Raw genomic sequence first — 20,872 nt, 5'->3', positions numbered from 1 at the left:
ACATTAATTTAGTAAGATGAGACAGTAACCATTGTCAATAATCATTATTCCAGGCAAATTATTTTGCATAGCCATTGAGAATGTTGACTACGTATTTACGCCAAGCTTAAATGAATGTGCGTCTGCCCCTCAACCCCTAGCTCTTGCATCATCCAACACCTTCGAGATGTCAGGGGTTGTGGAAAAGACTGTACAGTCCATCTTGAACCGCTTCCCAGATTAAAAAAAATAATAATAAAAGCTTAAAATAGCTATATCAAACTGTAAATAAGAACGAACAATTTAAACAATTTTTTTACATTTTTAATTAAAAACTGAACCGTAAAAAATAAAACAAAAAATAGGCCTTTAGCAGAGCTGGACCCAAAAGTGCCAGTTTAGGGAATTTGTTGTAGGCCTGTACTCGATGAGTCAGTGAATTAAAGTCACAGGACAGAACGCTGGCACTTCGGATCGATCCAGCAAAACTTTAAAAGACTGCATTCAAATTGTTCTCATATTACGTATACATTGGGGTATAATAATAATTGCCTACCAACACCGGAGATTTGCGTGCTGCACGTCGCAGTGTTGTTTGCATCACTTGCATTGAATTGCAAGACGTGTGGAGAGTCTGCAATACTCAATCTGACTTCGTCATTAACACGACGCGTAGAACCATCCACGTCAATAGTGATTTCGAGCCGTCCAATGCTGCTGTGGTATGGAACGGCAGGACCAGGTAGGTTGACCGTAGCAAAATTCTGGTTTGAATCTGAATCGATCGTCTGATTAGATGGGCAGATTATTATGACGGGTCGATCTCCAGCTATATGCATAATCAAAATACCAAAAATATGTCACTTGTCATATACCGGGAGAAATTCTGGCACTGCAGTATGCCTTTATGGAAATGTGGGGGTAGACCATGCATACTGAAAGCGCAAAAGGCAGTGATTGTGTGTTATTACTTTGAGATAGTGTACATATTAGCTTCTTATACTATAATCTTCTTCAACTACATATACTGTATCATTTTGAATCATCTCAGATATTACAAATTGTCTAAGATCAAATTTTCGATCATGACGAGTTTTTTTACTGTGAATAAATACTATTTTACACTTTCAAATTCGAAAACTTTCATAAACTATAATTTTTTTACTAACTTATAAAAAAAACAGTCTGGATTTTGATGTCAGCATTGCAACTAACTACATCGAACCCCGGCATCCTTGTAATGAATGCAGTCGTGTTCTCCCGGTCTTCTTGCCGTGCAATTTTACGTCTCCTCGTTACCCGTGGAACCAACATCATCCAACACCATGTCCACGGTTTCCTCACCAAATTCAGTCAGTGTGTGTTATTACAAAACCCGAATTATTAATAGCGTTCATGTACAATGTATTATCGATCTCGTAAAAAAAAACCTCAGTCTGTAAACAGTTGTCAACAACTTACTATATCGAACCCCGGCATTCTCGCTATGCACGCAGTTGTGGTCTCCCAGACTTCGTGCCGGGCAATCAAACACCGTCTGTTCGTTACCCGTACAACGAACATCATCCAACACTATGTCCACGGTTCCCTCAGCAAATTCAGTCCAAGGGCGGATCAAACAATTTTGCGGACCACATTTTTTTGGACCGCCCCCAAACATTGTGTTCTGGATCCGCCCTTGATTCAGTCAATGTGTGTTATACAAAACCCAAATTTGAGATATAATAGCGTTTATGTTCAACGTATTTTTGATCTCGTAAAAAAAACTCAGTCTGTTGTCAACAACTTACTACATCGAACCCCGGCATCCTCGCTATGCCCGCAGTTGTGTCCCGATCCCCTTATTGCCGTGCAATCAAACACCGTCTCCTCGTTACCCGTGCACTCAACATTATCCAACAGTATATCTCCGGTTCCTCGACCAAATGCAGCTTGATGGGGAGCCGCATAAGCTTCTCCAAAACCCAGTTCCCGGCAGATAACTGTTGCGTCTTCTAGGTCCCAGAGGTCATCACAGACCGTCCCCCAAGCACCGTTCCAGAACACCTCCACTCGACCTTCCATGGAGTCTGAACCGCCTACCAAACGAACACCTATCCCTGTCAGGGCCGGATTAAGAAATCAGACGTGACATTAATTTAGTGAGATGAGACAGTAACCATTGTCAATAACCATTATTCCAGGCCAATTATTTTGCATGGCCATTGAGAATGTTGACTACGTATATACGCCCGGCTTAAATGAATGTGCGTCTGCCCCTCAACCCCTAGCTCTTGCATCATCCAACACCTTCGAGATGTCAGGGGTTGTGGAAAAGACTGTACAGTCCATCTTAAACCGCTTCCAAGATGAAAATAATAATAAGAAGAAAAGCTTAAAATAGATACAGGTATATCAAACTGTAAAAAAGAACGAAGAATTTAAACAAATTTTTAACATTTTAAATTCAAAAATAAACTGTCAAAAATAAAATTAAAAAATAGGCCTTTAGCAGAGCTGGACCCAAAAGTGCCAGTTTAGGGAATTTGTTGTAGGCCTGTACTCGATGAGTCAGTGAATTATAGTCACAGGACAGAACGCTGGCACTTCGGATCGATCCAGCAAAACTTTAAAAGACTGCATTCAAATTGTTCTCATATTACGTATACATTGGGGTATAATTTAAAAATTAAACGAATGAAATGAAGTTTAATTAGAATTCTACCGATTAAATCACCGACACTGAAGGACTTACATGAGATTACACTTTCCACCGGAGGATTAGTCACGGTTGAGAGATTTTGAATAGACTCTCTTCCCTATAAAGGGCCACCACGCCCTGCACGCCTCAATACATTTTTATGAAAATGCCCGGTGCATATAAAAGGGGTGGGGAATGCATGATAGCAGTACATATACCAATTGTGGAGGGTGTAAGTCCTTCAGTGTCGGTGATTTAATCGGTAGAATTCTAATTAAACTTCATTTCATTCGTTTAATTTTTAAATTCTACCTCATAATCACCTCCACTTCGGACTTACATGAGAAATTTAGAGCCCATGCATGCAACGGGCAAACAAACGACAAAAAAAGAGTCGTACAATAAACAATTCATTTCTGATGTTTCTGTATATTTATTCAGAAAACAAACATTCGAAGCCTATTTTGCTTCACAACTCAAAACAGCGTCAGCAAACTTCTGACTTGCTGGTACAATAGTTTTATTATAAAACTTAGCAAAAGTACTACTCCTTGCCCATTGGGCAGTAGTCATTATGACATCCAGGGGAACTCCCCTTTGCAAAGCTGCACTACATGCAGCCGATCTAGTACTATGAGCCTTGAATCTACCTATGTCAATACCTGCATCTTGCAGTGTCATCTTGATCCAACGAGAAATTGTCTCGGACCCTACACGCTTGTGAGGGGAAGTATAACTCAAAAACAAACTCCTTTCGCGTCCTCGGAAAGTTCTAGTTTTAATCAGATACTCTCTAAGTGTTTTCATAACACATAGGTGTTCATCGTGCGGGTACTCTGACAGCACCACACTTATTGGCTTACTGCCAACTCTACTGGTCTTTGTTAACTTAGTAACAACAAAAGTCACATTGCTTCGAGTGACATTGACCTGATCTAAATCAAGCAAAGATAATGTTTGACACCTTTGTCCTGAAATCAATGCAATCAACATAACAAGTTTCATTGTAAGCCCTTTTAAAGGCAACTTTTCTCCAGGACCTAATTCTTTTAGGTACTTGAAAACAATATTTACGTCCCAAGTAAAATTATATCTTGGCATAGCAGGTCTCAAATTAAACACACCTGTCATGAATCTTTTAACCAATGGATGTGACCCAATAGGACTCACATCTATCGGAGCTACGATTGCCGATATGGCACTACGTAGGGTATTCACTGAGCTATAACTGTTACCCTTATGAAATTCTTCAGTTAGGCAATCAAGAACAACTGTTACAGGTGCTCGAACGGGATTAATTTGTCCCCGAGCACAGAATAAAATCCACTTTTGGATCGCTGATCTGTAAGATTTCTTGGTTGCAGGTCGCCAAGAGGCGATGATAATGTCGGCAGCGTCTTGTGAAATTCCCTGACGTTGCAGGTTTTCCCGGACAAATGGCATGCCATCAGTTGTAGCCGCTCTTGCCACGGATGGAGTCTGCCTGAGGAAGGAAGCGAAAGTATATCAGCCCTTTTAGGCAAAATAACTGGCTTGTTTGTGAGTAGTTTCAACATTTTTGGAAACCACACTTGTGTTTGCCATCGTGGGGCAATGAGTATGGCGATTGATTCATCGAATTCAATTTTCGCCAAGACTTTCCCAATTAGACAGAATGGGGGAAATGCATACACTTTGTAGTCAGACCAGTCCAGTGTAAATGCATCATAACTGAATGCACCCGGATCAGGTTGCCATGATACATATGGCTGAATTTGATAATTCAATCTTGACGCGAACATGTCAATGTCAGGCACCATGAATTTCGCAATAATTTTGCGGAAAACGTCTGGGTGTAATTTCCATTCTATATCTTCGTGGAAATTGCGTGAGGCAAAGTCTGCCATCACATTATCAACCCCAGGCAAATACGATACAGATAGCCATATCTTTCTGGCCATGCACCATAACCAAATTTCCCTCGCAAGTTCATTTAACTGAGGGGAATGTGTGCCACCAAAATACTGAATATACGAAACAACTGTTGTGTTGTCCGTTTTTAGGTGAACATGGATGTCCCTGTGTTTATTGAAAAGGGACTGCAAAGCAAAAAAGCATGCCTTGAGCTCAAGATAATTGATATGGAAATCAATCTCTGTGGCAGACCATTGTCCGCCTAATACCTGACCATTGCATTGAGCACCCCAACCACTTTTGGATGCATCACATTCAACAAAGAAATTTGGGTTATTTCTGTGAATGGGGGCATTTGCATACTGTAAATTAGCATGCCACCAACTTAAATCTGTCTTGGCTCTGTCAGATAAAGACATTCTTGCATCAAAATTGTTGGCATTAAGAGATAAAGCCTCATTCTTATCCACTTCAATGGATCTTCTGAATAAAGCACCGTATGGCACGGCTATCTCGCAAGACACCAAAAGCCCTATCACATGTGCAACGTCCCGTATTTTTGGGCGTGGCATCGTGATCAAATTATCAATGGCTGTAACGATTTTCCGTACTTTAAGGACAGGAATCGCAATGGTCATGTTGACAGAATTCAGAATAAACCCAAGAAACTGAATGGTCTGTGTGGGTTCTAGAATCGATTTCTGAGCATTGATAATAAACCCTAGCTCTTTAGTAAGGGTCAGACGAGCTTTAACATTAGTTCTACACTCGTGAATGGTTGAACCTAGCAACAATGAATCGTCAATGTAATCACATGACTCATGGCCTCTCTGTCTTAAGGAGGCAATCAGAGGTTTCATGATCTTTGTGAAAACTCTAGGGGCACATGCTAAGCCAAATGGCAAACAGGTGAATTCGAACAATTTGTTCTGCCATTGAAATCGCAAATACTTGCGATGTTCTTTTGCAATGGGCACGGCAAAATATGCATCTTTCAGGTCGATTGATGCCATAAAGCACTGAGGCCGTATAAGTTGCAGTGCAAACTGAATGGTCTCCATTTTGAAATGGTAATAGGCCACTGATTTGTTCAATTCTCGAAGATTGATAATCGGCCGAAAGGATCCGTCCTTCTTTGGACGAACAAAAATTGTAGAAATAAACTCCCCAGCCATGTGGGTAACTTGCCTAATTGCTCCTTTTTGAAGAAGCTTAATTATTTCTGCCGAAATAATGTCAGTCTCATTTTGAGAAAACGCCATTTGTTTCGGCTGATACAACTGGACAGGTTGTTTGGCAAATTCTATAAAGTAATGCTGTACTGCCTCTAAGACCCATTTGTCCGAGGTTACAGTTCGCCATTTGGCTACATAGTAGGCTAATCTACCTGCAATTTTGGTACATGTATTTTCAATGCAATGACTCACCAGTTTTTTGCTTGGCAAATCTACTTTTTGGCTCCTGCTGATGGCTGCGGTTTGTGATTCCACCGAGATCCCTGGTGCTTGCTGTAACGCTGATAGTTTAAATAGCTACCGCGTCTTCTGCCGGCACTAGCCAAGTTCCCTCTGTGTAGGGAACCCTTGTTGTCGGTCCCCCGCGATCCAGTAGAGAATCCAACTTTCTGTCCAATTTTGTTCGTTTGTTGGATGTCTTTACATTGTTGCGGTAAATTGTCCCCAAACAGGAGCCCAGTTACTGGAACATGTGATGAACACAGGCCAGAAAACTGTTTGTTTAAGTCAGGCTTAATTAACTCACGTCTTCTCATATTGAGCTCGTGGTTGGCATGCCCGATCACTGCTATCGCGTCAAGCAGTTTGGTGATTTCACCCTTAACATCTAGATTATCAGTACCTGCAGCTGACCCATTTAGCCGCGTCATGAGCGAATTTATTACGCCCACGATAGGCACCACTCCTTTCATGAGTGCTTGCTGCACTTTTTGCAGCTTTATGTCTTGTGACCGAGTTTTCGGCTTCAAAGAGCTCCAGACCTCTGGATTGACTCGTGTACATTCCAGATTTTTTACATTGGTTGGTCGTTGGAGGGCCTTAAGCTTTTCAGCAGCCTTATCTTCTGGTAGCTTGTTACGCACCATTTTATCAATGACCTTAGCCAATTTTTCATTGACTGCAGCAGCAGTCGGGGCATCCTCTGTGTATAGCTGTTCGAAATTGTTTAACAGCTGGTCGTCCTGGCCTGTATTTTCTGAATCGAGAACTGATTCTTTGAGCAGTTCATCTATGGCCTTTGAGGCACTTGTATTATCAGAGTCAGACTCCGACGCTAGGCGCGGCCGCTTTGCGGCAGGTGGACTGAGGATGGCCGTTTGAATATTTTCAATAGCTTCTGCCATTACGGCTAGCTTTTCCGTTACGTCGACAAATTCTTGTCGAGAAACGGTCTTAGTTTTACGGGTCTTTTCTTTCGGTTTGACCGAAGAAACATGTTGGTTCCCGCCCGTAATATTAAAAATTCAAAAATTCAAAAATAAACTGATGAAAAACAAACATGATAGGCCTATATCCGAGCTGGACCCAAAAGTGCCAGTTTCGGGCATTATTTGTTTGCCCATACTCAATTAGTCAGTGAATTAAAGTCACAGGACAGAACGCTGGCACTTCGGATCGATCAAGCAAAACTTTAAAAGACTGCATTCAAATTGATCTCATATTACGTATACATTGGGGTATAATAATAATTGCCTACCAACAACGGAGATTTGCGTGCTGCACGTCGCAGTGTTGTTTGCATCACTTGCATTGAATTGCAAGACGTGTGGAGAGTCTGCAATACTCAATCTGACTTCGTCATTAACACGACGCGTAGAACCATCCACGTCAATAGTGATTTCGAACCATCCAAGGCTGCTGTGGTACGAAGCGGCAGGACCAGGTAGGTTGACCGTCGCGAAGTTCTGGTTTGAATCTGAATCGATCGTCTGATTAGATGGGCAAATTATTTTGACGGGTCGATCTCCAGCTACAAGCATAATCAAAATACCAAAAATTTGTCACTTGCCATATACCTGGAGAAATTCCGGCACTGCAATATGCCTTTAGGGAAATGCGGGAGTAGACCATGCATACTGAAAGCGCAAAAGGCAGTGATTGTGTGTTATTCCTTGGAGATAGTATACATAATCGTTTTTTTTTTTACTATCTTATAAAAAAAATCAGTCTAGATTTGTATGTTAGCATTGCAACTAACTACATTGAACCCCGGCATTCTTGTAAAGAATGCAGTCGTGTTCTCCCGGTCTTCTTGCCGTGCAATCAAACACCGTCTCCTCGTTACCCGTGCAACCAACATCATCCAACACCATGTCCACGGTTCCCTCACTAAATTTAGACAGTTGTGTGTCATTACAAAACCCGAATTTGAGTTATAATAGCGTTCATGTACAATGTATTTTCGATCTCGTAAAAAAATACTCAGTCTGTTGTCAACAACTTACTACATCGAACCCCGGCATCCTCGTAGTGCCCGCAGTCGTGTCCCGATCCCCTTGTTGCCGGGCAATCAAACACCGTCTGCTCGTTACCCGTGCAACGAACATATTCCAACAGTATGTCTCCGGTCCCCCCACCAAATGCAGCTCCAATGGGAGCCGCATAAGCTTCTCCAATACCCAGTTCCCGGCAGATAACTGTTGCGTCTAGTAGGTCCCAGTCGTCACCACAGACCGTCCCCCAAGCACCGTTCCAGAACACCTCCACTCGACCTTCCATGGAGTCTGAACCGCCTACCAAAACGAACACCTATCCCTGTCAGGGCCGGATCCAGAAATCAGACTTGACATTAATTTAGTAAGATGAGATAGTAACAATTGTCAATTATCATTATTCCAGGTCAATTATTTTGCATGGCCATTGAGAATGTTGACTACGTATATACGCCCGGCTTAAATGAATGTGCGTCTGCCCCTCAACCCCTAGTTCTTGCATCATCCAACACCTTCGAGATGTCAGGGGTTGTGGAAAAGACTGTAAAGTGCATCTTGAACCGCTTTCCAGATAAAATAATAACAATAAAAGCTTAAAAGAGCTATATCAAACTGTAAATAAGAACGAACAATTTAAACATTTTTTTGAACATTTTAAATTCAAAAATAAACCGTACAAAATAAAATAAAAAATAGGCCTTTAGCAGAGCTGGACCCAAAAGTGCCAGTTTAGGGCATTTTTTGTAGGCCTGTACTCGATGAGTCAGTGAATTAAAAACACAGGACAGAACGCTGGCACTTCGGATCGATCCAGCAAAACTTTAAAAGACTGCATTCAATTTGATCTCATATTACATATACATTGGGGTATAATAATAATTGCCTACCAAGAACGGAGATTTGCATGCTGCACGTCGCAGTGTTGTTTGCATCACTTGCATTGAATTGCAATACGTGTGGAGAGTTTGCAATACTCAATCTGACTTCGTCATTAACACGATGCGTAGAACCATCCACGTCAATAGTGATTTCGAGCCGTCCAATGCTGCTGTGGTACGAAGCGGCAGGACCAGGTAGGTTGACCGTAGCAAAGTTCTGGTTTGAATCTGAATCGATCGTCTGATTAGATGGGCAGATTATTTTGACGGGTCGATCTCCAGCTAAGCATAATCAAAATACCAAAAATATGTCACTTGTCATATACCGGGAGAAATTCTGGCACTGCAATAAGCCTATGCCTTTATGGAATTGTGGGGGTAGACCATGCATACTGAAAGCGCAAAAGGCAGTGATTGTGTGTTATTACTTTGAGATAGTGTACATAATCTTCTTTTCTATGACTATATTTTTGTTTACAATCTTATAAAAACCAGTCTGGATTTTGATGTCAGCATTGCAACTAACTACATCGAACCCCTGCATCCTCGTAATGAATGCAGTCGTGGTATCCTGGTCTTTTTTTTCACCGTCTCCTCGTTACACGTGCAACCAACATCATCCAACAATATGTCCACGGTTCCCTCACCAAATTCAGTCAGTGTGTGTTATTACAAAACCCGAATTTAAGTTATAATATCGTGCATAACTCAGTCTGCTGTCAACAACTTACTACATCGAACCCCGGCATCATCGTCATGCCAGCAGTTGTGTCCCGATCCCCTTCTAGCCGGGCAATCAAACACCGTCTCCTCGTTACCCGTGCAACGAACACCATTCAACACTATGGCTCCGGTTCCCTCACCAAATACAGCTCGACGGGGAGCCGCATAAGCTTCTCCAAAACCCAGTTCCCGGCAGATAACGGTTGCGTCTCGTAAGTCCCAGCCTCTATGACAGACCGTCCCCCAAGCACCGTTCCAGAACACCTCCACTCGACCTTCCATGGAGTCTGAACCGCCTACCAAACGAACACCTATCCCTGTCATAAACGTCAGGGCCGGATCCAGAAATCAAACTTGACAAATTAATTTTGTTAGATAAGACAGTATAACCATAGTCAATAATCATTATTCCCGGCCAATTTTGCATGGCCGTTGAGAAAGTTGACTACCTATACGCCCGGCTTAAAATGAGTGTGCGTCTTTCCCTCAACCCCTAGCTCTTGCATCATCCAACACCTTCGAGATGTCAGGGGTTGTGGAAAAGACTGTACAGTCCATCTTGAACCACTTCCCAGATAAAAAATAATAATAAAAGCTTAAAATAGCTACCGGTATATCAACATGTAAATGTGAACGAACAATATTAAACAAAAAAAATTAAAACATTTTAAATTCAAAAATAAATTGACAAATAAAATCCATGATAGGCCTATAGCCGAGCTGGACCCAAAAGTGCCAGTTTTTGGTCATTATTTGTAGTGAAATAAAATCACAGGACAGAACGCTGGCGCTTCAGATCGATCCCGGAAAGCTTTAAAAGACTGCATTCAAATTGATCTTTTATTACATAGGCTTATACATGGGGGTATAATATAGGTTTCCCGAACAATTTCGGAAAATGTGTACAAGAGTCTGTAAAAGAATCATTCGTTTTCGTGCGAAATAGAATGAACGTTCCAAATCGCTGTTTGTATTTAACAAATGATAATTCTATTTCCATGAAGGTGCATTCAGTCGTAAAAAATCAGCGTACGATTTCCCGAATGTGCACTGAATTTGGTACATTGACATTTCATTTTAGCGCGAAATCGAAGGCACATCCGCAATCCTGTATTCCTTTTAATTTATCATCAAACTATTTCGCTAAATGTGCAGCCGATTTCCTGCATTAAACGTATGCCGAGTCAAGAACATATGAGGAATGTTTGATTGAATGATTGAATTTTGAATATTCATGATGATTGAGCTAAACCAAGTGGTGTAGTCTTTCAAAACATACCAACTATTGTAATAAATCCTAAATAAAACCTAAGATGAAGACAATCGTTCTTTTTTTGTGCTCAGCAATTGCCACAATCGCATCATATAACCAAGCAATCGAACTAATAAAATGAGACAGAACTTTAACAAATACAGAAAGACATTAAAATGCAATTTAGACAAAGAAACAACAAAAAAGTCCCTGTATCCCATGTAACATGACACGTGATGTTACCCTTTACCGTCCCAATATTATATACCTTCAAGATTATTTTGACTGATTTTATTTTGGTAAGATTTATATCTTTTCAACATTTCATTTGCCTATTTCAAATAGGCCTTTGTGTACATAAGAACAAACGCATTAATGATCAATTGGGCCTACAATACAGTGATTAATCAATGAATCAGTCAAAGCTGTATCATGATTTGTATGGGCTGTATACTTTATTTATAATGAATGCAGACTTTGCGATATAAATTATGACAAATGAAAAAGAATGTACAATTCAGCCCGTGTCACAATAACAAATCGATTTTCTGCGAATTGGATTGCACATTTGTAATAATCGGCAACGCATCCGTCAAACCGAAAGTCTAATCAATGTACGCACAATGCAAAGGCGGATGCATAATCAAATTTTGGTTGGGGGGGGGGGAGGGGGGAGAGAAGGCTGAAGAGAAGGCTGGAGTATATTTTGTTTCAAAAAGAGTTTACAAGAATAATGATGCCCCAGCAACACTCTGAATTTGTTTCTACATTAAGAGTCTTTTGAAGGTATGATTTCGTGCATTTAGATGTATTTGCAAATTGTTGAATTCCACCCTTTTAAACATGGAACAAAACGACCGAAACTAAAACTTGGTGGATTGAGAAATATGATCACAGAAGCATAATGGATATTAGTATACAAATAATGAATGTTTATGAGTGCAATGCATGGTGAGAATATTTTCATGAGTTGAAAGATTGAATGTGGATTTTTCCATCTTTCAAGGAGTGAAAATATTCTCACCATTGTACGAATGCAAAACATATATAACATACAAGTAGATCTTTGTCATTCGATTGGAGGATAAAACTTTAAGAACAAACAAAACTCACAAAATTGTATCATATCCACTACTTTGTTTTAGCTTGTTCAAGAGTAACAAAGGTTTAAAAGTCAAATCATTGACAATAATGAAAATCAACATTGTAAGTTCTTAAAACAACGCCAAAAAACCCATCAAGGCAACTGCATCAACTTCAAAGGCAAGTTTTGTGCTGCTATAACGCATGAGGCCGTGGGCCAAAGCCTGCAACGTACACTCTCGTCTTAACTTTTTAGACGAACCTCATCGGCATCGGCACCACGAACTGACACTCTGTATGTTGCGCGTGAGTGCGCTGCACGCGCGCGTATTTACAGAACCGGGATATTTTGGTTTCACTAACTGATTCTGACTATTCCTGATGAATCTTAGGTCCGGTAGCCTCCGGTAATACATTGTATTACAATTTACGTCACGTGACTAAAACGGGAGGAATTCCTCCTTTTTCCGAAAATTTCCGAAGTTTGCTGAATTCCTTTCGTCGACAATCGGATAGTGCCCGAGTATTTCCGAGTATAATAAAGGTTTAATTAACCGCTAATTGCTTATTATTTTTTTTTAATGAGTTGATAATTAATATTCATTGCTTACATTTAGAAAATCGTGTTTTTGTAACTCACGCCATGGTCGCGCTGCGACGAATTGATTCTGTTTTTACCCCAGACAGTGCATACAAAAACAAACGAAAATATAACGCACAGGCAGGCACCATACTAGTCCTCATTTGCATACGTGTAAAAAAATCTTGCACATGCAAATGATCCAATACCAGGGTGAGAGAGCAGGTAGTGAGTGGGCGCGTACTGCTCGACACCCTGGGGACGAGGTTGGCCTGACCTAAGATTCATCAGGAACAGTCCGAATCTTTTTGTCTGGGAACCAGACTAACTAACTGACATCCTCCACAGTGCAGCACTTTACTAGTCTGAGTATCACCCGTTATCCACGGAGCAAGCCTCCTGTATAACGTCTGATATGTCTAGACATGTTGGTCCAGCTGGCATTGTAATGTTTTTTCATGACTGTTTGAGGAAGGAAATAGAAATAAATATATTTCCTGATTAACAGGATAAGCAGACCATCTCTGAAGATTTGGCAAGAATGCACGAGGAATAACAAGTTCTGCTGATATCAATCTATTTTGGTTTGTATACGACAAGAACTGAACATGTTTTATCGCTATTTCTAAATAGGGGCGAGTAAGCCACGCCCCTTAGACAACCCTATGGAATTTGTGTACGCTATTAAAGTTTTGTTAACTTTGTCTCCGATGTTGCGCGTTCCGCGTCCATTTTCATGTTATGTAATTGGACAATATTTCACAAGCTGCGTTGACGCGATTCTAACGCGATTCTACCGTGAAAGGTCAATTTTGATTGAGAGACCCGCACTGCTGTTGTAGAACTTCATACAATTTGAAATTAAAGGGGCACTAGGTCCTGAAATCCCCGAAAATTTCATGTTTTGCATTGTTTACTAATCCTATTTCAAACATGTGGTTGAAAGGAAACCAATTACCTAATGTCTTACCGTTCCCGAGAAAAGACAAAAAAAACCGGTTGTTTACATCGGACACGACGGAGTACGAATACGTTTTTCGTGTCTTATAGTCGTTCTCATACAGTGTACGATATAATAGTGTCTCGGGAACAGCGGTGATCAATCACATATGCAAAAAAAGTGGTTTCTTCAACGTCCGCAAAAGGCGAACACTTTACGCGTACGAATGAAATCACAACTAGCATTCAAACGGCTCCAATATGGGGTCGCAAAAGTGGACCCCGAAATTCGTTCTCGCACATATAATACAGGAATAACACAAAACGCCCAGTTTTTTAAAGGAGGATAGTTGTGTGGATGTTTCTAACCTAGTTTTAAATGTTCTTTCCGGTTAACATAATCTCGTTCAAAGCGCGTTTTGTAGCCCAATTGGGCTGTTTCAGGACCTAGTGTCCCTTTAAGAACAAACAAAACTTACTTAATTTTATTATATCGACTACTTTGTTCCAGCTTGTTCAAGGCTATAACAAAGGTTTAATAGTCAAATCATTGACAATAATGAAAATTAACGTTGTAGGTTCTTAAAACAACGCAAAATAAAATCATCAAGGCAACTGCATCTTGAGCAAGGCACTTTACCATTATTGCTTCGTCCTTCGGATGGGACGTAAAGCTGTAGTTCCCGTGTGTTGTGTAATGCACGTTAAAGAACCCAGTAACACTTATCGCTAAGAAAAGGGGTTTGCCCCGGTGTTTCTGGCAGTGGCTGCAATATGCGCCGCAGCACCTTGTAAACCCTTATAAGGTGCTACATAATGGGTCTCATATTTCTCATAAACTTTATTTACCTTTCTTTAATAATAGACATATCTCCAGCGCCTTGAGTACCTAAGAGTTTGTAGATACGTGCGCTATATAAGACTCCGATATTATTATTATTATTATTACTTCAAAGGCAAGTTTTGTGCTGCTATAACGCATGAGGCCGTGGGCCAAAGCCTTTAACGTGCACTCTCGTCGTAACTTTTTAGACGAACCTCATCGGCACCACGAACTGACATTATGACTGACATACAGTTCCTTGTCATTTGATTTGTGGAACTGACATCACGTGTCATTCGTTATTACTGTCATTCACGCCGGGACTCAAAATGTATTATTATATAACTGACATAAATATCCTAGTCATTTGATTGGTGGAACTCACATCACATGACATTCGTTATTGCTCCCATTCACAAATACTATTCAACAGTTAGGATCTTGACGCAGTATTTGTGTGCAAATGCATGCTGGTGTGCGCGTTCAGCGTTGCGCGTAGCGCGTATTGTTCCAAAGAGCCAGCACTACAGCGTTGGGTTCAAACATTTTCGTGAAGGGGTGGTTTGGAAGAGACAAATACATTTTCCTCCAGGTTTGTAGTGAAATAAAAGTTCAAATATATCAAATGACAAGGATCTATATGTCAGTTTTATAAAACAAATATTGAGTGGCTTTAAATTGTGAAATGGGAGGAATATTATCGCTCGGTAAAATCTGGAGTTTTCCATTTCACTCGGCTTCGCCTCGTGAAATGGAAAAGTCCAGATTTTACCTTGCGATAATATTCCTCCCATTCCACGCTGAGCCACTCAATATTTGTATATTATTCTTGTTCCATGACGCGGTATTTGTTTGCAAATGCATGCAGGTGTGGGCGTTCAGCGTTGCGCGTAGCGCGTATTGTTCCAAAGAGCCAGCGCTACAAGCGTTGGGTTCAAACATTTTCGTGAAGGGGTGGTTTGGAAGAGACAAATACATTTTTCACCAATTTTGTTTTGAAATAAAAGTTCAAATATATCAAATGACAAGGATCTATCTGTCAGTTATATAAAACTCGGTAAAATCTGGACTTTTCCAGTTCACTCGGCTTCGCCTCGTGAAATGGAAAAGTCCAGATTTTACCTTGCGATAATATTCCTCCCATTCCACGCAGAGCCACTCAATATTTGTGTACTCTGTGGGCGTTTTCGAATCCCTGTTCTTGACAACACCCGGGTTAACCCGACACGAGAACAGCGGTCTCGAACGTGACGAACAGACACGAGAGGGCGTTCGCGGATCGATTTTTTCACTCCCCGGTTGATGGAGGGTTCAGCGAGGTGCAGCTTGAACAAAATGGCGGACTGTGCAGATTCGTAAATTGTTTTGTGCTTTTTTTTTTTTTTTGCTAATACCCTAATGATTGGAATAAGAATACCATTATAATGCAGGTCTGCAATTTCATCCCCGCATGTCCGGTTTTGCAACAGTCGTCCTCGTTCATTTGGAATAGGCCTAAGTACAAATTCAGACGATTGTCGGCCATTTTGCATTGCTTTATATCGATGCGACACGCACCCGCGCGTTCGTAACAACCAGCTCGAGAACACGTTCTCGTGTTACACGCGTGTTGTCAAGAACAGGGATTCGAAAACGCCCTGTATGTTGCGCGTGAGTGCGCTGCACGCGCGCGTATTTACAGAACCGGGATATTTTTGGCAGTGCGGCACTTTACTAGTCTGAGTATCACCCGTTATCCACGGAGCAAGCTTCCTGTATAACGTCTGATACATATGCAAGCCGCGCGCCAGCCAATCGGAGTCGACTTTACTAAATCGTGACGTCATTTCATTCCTAAATCAGGACTAATGGTTTGATTGGTCAATTTGAATGCAATATTTTGTAATGCAACAACAGCCGGGCGCAGTATCGCATAACATGATACCGAGCGCGTGATGCGGGCTTTTTAATCCATTGTCTATGACGCAAAACGCGGGTGAATGACCGAAGACCCGATATAGAAAGCGCCCACTGATTGGTCAAAATCTAGGAGGTCAAAGAGGCGGGGTCTTGCCTAATTAATCAGCGAATCTGCTCACATATCATAGACCCATGGCATTCGCCATTCGCCATGGGTCTATTTAGACTACACTTTAGAGCGCACCCCGTACATTTTCGGTTTCACGAACTAACACTGACCTTGATTTCACCAATGAAAACGGTTTTTAATTAAATTTTTGTGTAAACACACATGTATACAGATGGATTAAATTCGTGTATGCCAAATCCTTTCAAACCGTTTTTCTCCGTTCTGTATTGCCGCATCATGCTTGGGTGTCAGTTCGTGAAAACGAAAATCTTCCTATTTTGTGTCAGTGTCTGATGTGCTTTCGCACTACCGGGTGTCAGTTCGTGAAACCGCAATGGACCGATCCAGTAAGCACCGCCCCATGGTGTTCCGACCAATCACAGCCGTGATTTATGTCCGACGTGCGTGCACTAAAGTCCGACATGCGTGCACGCGCGTATGATGTGCGCGGAAGGAAAATGCGGCGTGGCATTGGAGAGGAGCACGTGTTGATTTGCCCACGTGCGCACTGGGCGGAGCTTACTGGATCGGTCCATTGATTTTACGTGGTTTTTACGAACTGACCCCCACGTGCACGTGTCAGTTACACTGTTTATACCGATTATACTGTTATTTAAAATCATTTTGAAGCATCTCAGATATTGTCTCAGCTCAAATATTTGATCATGACGAGCTAAAGAGTTCTATCAGTACTGTAAAAAATATCATTTTCATTCACTCTCAAATCGAAACAAAACATCAACAAATAAAAGTAAAATGGAATATAAATACGGTAGCTTCATCAACGTTTAAAATTTGTGAGACATTAAGCCCAAATGAGACAGAAATGGGCACAGGCCATAGTAGAGACAAAATGGGGGGGGGGGACCACCGAATGGGGTGATTTATTTTTTATTTAAGATTTATTGACATTATTTTGTAATCTTTGATATGATTGTGTACTACACCTGAACATCGTGGAATAAAAGTGTTTCTAAGGATAAACAATTGACATAGTTCATTTCCACGACTACAAAACTCGAAACTTTAAAGGTCGTTTTCTAAATAGTTTACTTTTTTGACATATCGATAAATTCGAACTTTAAACAGTCATAACTTGTCAACGGAATGTCCAATTGAAGTGCAACAAACGGTATCGCAAGGAGAATATTATTTCTCCTTATTACTTATACCCGCAAACGTTTACTTCGACCTCTACCCAGCTCTGTTTCAATTTGCCTGAACGCCTCACATTTTACCTATTAAAAGTTAACCAGCCTTTAACAGTTCAGTTGATTATAATATCACTTACCTAAAGCAGCCACTTGGAACTTGCAACCGAAGGCAAGAAAAGCGAGGATGGCAAACGCCGCAGAGAAAGATCTCCCTGACCTCATGTTGAACATGGCGTCCATGACAAGTTGCTGATGTACTTATTTATTCACCAATCTATCACGACTCATTTTCCTTGTGTCTTTTTCACTGAAAACATGTACCAACTTTGCTCTTTGCAAGATGGTAAATGAGAAGGCAATTTTAAGTACGGCTTTTATATACATGTCGCAGGCCCTATACTCAATGTCGCGACCCTTGCACGCTACGTTTGGTTTATAATAAAGGAAATTGTCAAAGTTGACTTAACAATGTTGTTTATCTATCTGATAGTGAAAGTAGGCTGAACTAACTTTTTTTTTGGTTTTCCATTGGATGTGTTTTATCATTTTATTCTGATATAATTGTACATGTAAATTATGTTCATGTTGTCGAATATTTTGAAGGATTTTTTTTTTTTTTTTAACTTCTTTATGAGTTATTAATTTTTAGTATTGCTTTTTAGTACTTTATATATTTGCTTAAACAAGTAACATTAATTTATGTTTATATTTTAATAACTGTATTTTTTTTTTTTTTATTGAAATGTTACTTAATTAATTGGTTTTGGTTTATAGTTTTATTTTCTTTTTGTACAGGGCCCTCAAGGAAAGCAGTTTTTTAACTGAGGAGGCCACCCTGTTTAAATAAGACTGCAAATAAATAAATAAAAATGACATGCAGCATATCCTAATGCCCACAGTTTCTTTGTTGGTCCAGCTGGCATTGTAATGTTTTTTTTATGACTGTTTGAGGAAGGAAACAGAAATAAATATATTTCCTGATTAACAGCATACGCAGACTATCTCTGAAGATTTGGCAAGACTGCGCGAGGAATAACAAGTTCTGCTGATATCAATCTATTTTGGTTTGTATACGAACAGATCTGAACACAAGGGTGGATCCAGAACACAATTTTTTTTGGGGGGGGGTGGGGCCAAACAAACATTTGTGTCTCCCAAAAAGTAGGTCCAAAAATTACTGCATGGGAATCGGGGCCCGCTTAAGGGCCCCGAAATTTTTTTTGGATTCTCGATGCTCTGTGGTGCGATCTGAAGCAATTTCTGACCACTTTAGCGAATATTTTCTGAGGAAAAGATGGTGGTGTACTCATTGCCTGCCTTTATTGCGACGTCACATAAAAAAACCCCAATTGGTTTAGTTTTTCTTTTTTGGGGGGGGGGGCATGGCCCCCTTTGGCCCCCCCCCGGATCCGCCCTCGTCTGAACACCGTTTTATCGCTATTTATAAATAGGGGCGAGTAAGCCACGCCCCTTAGACAACCCTATGGAATTCGTGTACGCTATTAAAGTTTTGTTTGTCTCAGATATTGCGCGTTTCCGCGTCCATTTTTATGCCATGCAATTGGACAATATTTCACAAGCTGCGTTGACGCGATTCTAACGCGATTCTACCGTGATAGGTCAATTTTGATTGCGGAGAGACCCGGGCCCAATTTCACGGCGCTGCCTAACAGTTAGCAGAAAAGTTGTGTTTAGCATAGCAGAAAAATTTGCTAACCTTAAGCACTATTTCGCGCGTGCATGGAGATCTCTATTGTTACGTCACTAAGTTAAGCAAATTTTTCCTCCGAAGTAAGCGTGCCTTTTGCTGTGCTTATGCTTAAGGTCTCCATAAAATAGACGGAGGCTCTGTTAGCAGAAAATTGTGTGCTTAGCAGCGCCTTGAAATTGGGCCCCACACTGCACACAGTTGTAGAATTGTATACAATTTGAAATTAAAGGGGCACTAGGTCCTGAAATCCCCGAAAATTTCATGTTTTGGATTGTTTACTTATCCTATTTCAAACATGTGGTTGAAAGGAAACCAACCTAATGTCTCACCGTTCCCGAGAAAAACCGGTTGTTTACACATCGGACACGACTAGTCCGAGTAACTAGGACTCTACGGATCGCTTTTTTTTAACATTTGGACATGGTCGGGCGATAGTAGAGTCCGAGAACGATGGCCCTCATTGCGGCTACTATTAATTTTTTTTGACCATTTTCACTCGTACCCCCAATCAAAATCGTCAATACGACCCCCAAAATGGTCTTCAAACTGCCTTATGTGCCCCTGTAGGCTTCAATGGGAGGTGAAAATACAAATGGTGGTGGTTAGGTTTACATACCTTTTGGGAAGAAAAGAGAAATTCCACCTTCAATTCGGGAAACATCCTTGTCACAAACGCCTTGTTTGAGGCTGCCATTTTGAATTCACGAAAAGTAGACTTGTGCATGACTCTGGCTACACTGTTTCCTGGCAAGCATCAGACAGACCCATCACAGGGCACTTTATCATGTACAATATACGCGTTGTGCGTCTCGGAAACAGCGGTGACCAATCACCAATGCCAAAAAAAATGGGGTTTCTTCAACGTCCGCAAAAGGCGAATATTTTATGCGTACGAATGAAACTTGTGTTGGTAGATTCTGATTGGTTGTCTGTTGGGCATTGTACTTGTAGTGAGATGCCCTGCTCGCTCGGGTGTCAGTTCGCTGTGAGCGAAATAATATGAGCAGTAGTTATTACCACATGATGTTACCGCAAACCGAAAAAATTGACCAAAATAAGCACCCTATTAAAGTTTCCCATAAAAATAGAGCACTATGTGCCACGTGACTTTAATATTACTACACATTATCTTGCCTCCATTTACAACATTTTCATCAACAGCTTTACAAATTGTTGAACAAATTTTGTTAAGTATTTCATTTTTTGTCTCAAAAATTTGTTAGATCATCCTTTTGGATGATGCGAGCCTGGGTGTTGAAATCTTATTAAAGGAAAAGAAACCCAGAAAAAAACCTGCCTGGTTCTGATACCACGCATATGTTTTAAATTGTTGGCTAATCAAAAGGTACGCGACATTCACGCATTAATCAACAAAATGAACTTAAAATTAAGTACATGTGATTGCTGTAACCGTCTTTTTTATTAACATCTCCCACCAAAACAAAGATTATACAAAAAAAGGTGATAGCGGGGGACCTACTCCCCACGCATTAATTTACGAAGCATGACCTTGAATCAGGATTTCATCAGACAATTTTCACTAGCATTTATTTAGGCACGTTTATAGCACGTTCAACATTGAGCATTTGAAGTTTTGTCCTAATAAAACTGTCGACATTGCAAACTGTGTATTTAAAAGTGTTGTGGTGTGCTTATGGTGG

The 20,872-nt window shown here is 40.7% G+C and overlaps 2 protein-coding genes across 5 annotated transcripts; both read right to left on the bottom strand.

Annotated features, from left to right (window-relative positions):
• Positions 1–256: 256 nt before the first annotated feature.
• Positions 257–9,883, bottom strand: LOC119725116 (soluble scavenger receptor cysteine-rich domain-containing protein SSC5D-like). The gene is made up of 5 exons (XM_038196476.1): positions 9,610–9,883; positions 8,888–9,160; positions 1,770–2,078; positions 536–808; positions 257–261 (listed from the first exon to the last, which is right to left on the bottom strand). The coding sequence occupies exons 1-5, from the start codon at positions 9,881–9,883 to the stop codon at positions 257–259; spliced, it is 1,134 nt and encodes a 377-aa protein (XP_038052404.1).
• Positions 3,069–7,013, bottom strand: LOC119724536. 4 transcript variants are annotated; one of them, XM_038195635.1, is made up of 2 exons: positions 5,980–7,013; positions 3,069–4,142 (listed from the first exon to the last, which is right to left on the bottom strand). In XM_038195635.1, the coding sequence occupies exon 2, from the start codon at positions 4,100–4,102 to the stop codon at positions 3,119–3,121; it is 984 nt and encodes a 327-aa protein (XP_038051563.1). In that variant the 5' UTR covers positions 4,103–4,142; positions 5,980–7,013; the 3' UTR covers positions 3,069–3,118. The 4 variants fall into 2 exon arrangements, with proteins under 4 accessions (XP_038051563.1, XP_038051565.1, XP_038051564.1 ...); XM_038195636.1 differs by having other exon boundaries at positions 3,069–4,138.
• Positions 9,884–20,872: the final 10,989 nt, after the last annotated feature.

This window comes from Patiria miniata, unplaced genomic scaffold, assembly GCF_015706575.1.
Source record: "Patiria miniata isolate m_02_andy unplaced genomic scaffold, ASM1570657v1 HiC_scaffold_18, whole genome shotgun sequence".
Classification (NCBI taxonomy): Eukaryota; Metazoa; Echinodermata; class Asteroidea; order Valvatida; family Asterinidae; genus Patiria; species Patiria miniata.
Note: the sequence above shows the minus strand (reverse complement) of the source record. Positions and strands in the feature narration are given on the sequence as shown.

Bases quoted from the DNA above. Each gene is read 5' to 3' on its own strand.
- LOC119724536 (XM_038195635.1), bottom strand. From the start codon at position 4,102: ATGCCATTTGTCCGGGAAAACCTGCAACGTCAGGGAATTTCACAAGAC.
- LOC119725116 (XM_038196476.1), bottom strand. From the start codon at position 9,883: ATGGAAGGTCGAGTGGAGGTGTTCTGGAACGGTGCTTGGGGGACGGTC. The intron at 9,161-9,609 runs GTAAGTTGTTGA...GATTATGCTTAG, and splicing joins TGATGCCGGGGTTCGATGTA to CTGGAGATCGACCCGTCAAA. The intron at 809-1,769 runs GTAAGTTGTTGA...TTATGCATATAG, and splicing joins GGATGCCGGGGTTCGATGTA to CTGGAGATCGACCCGTCATA.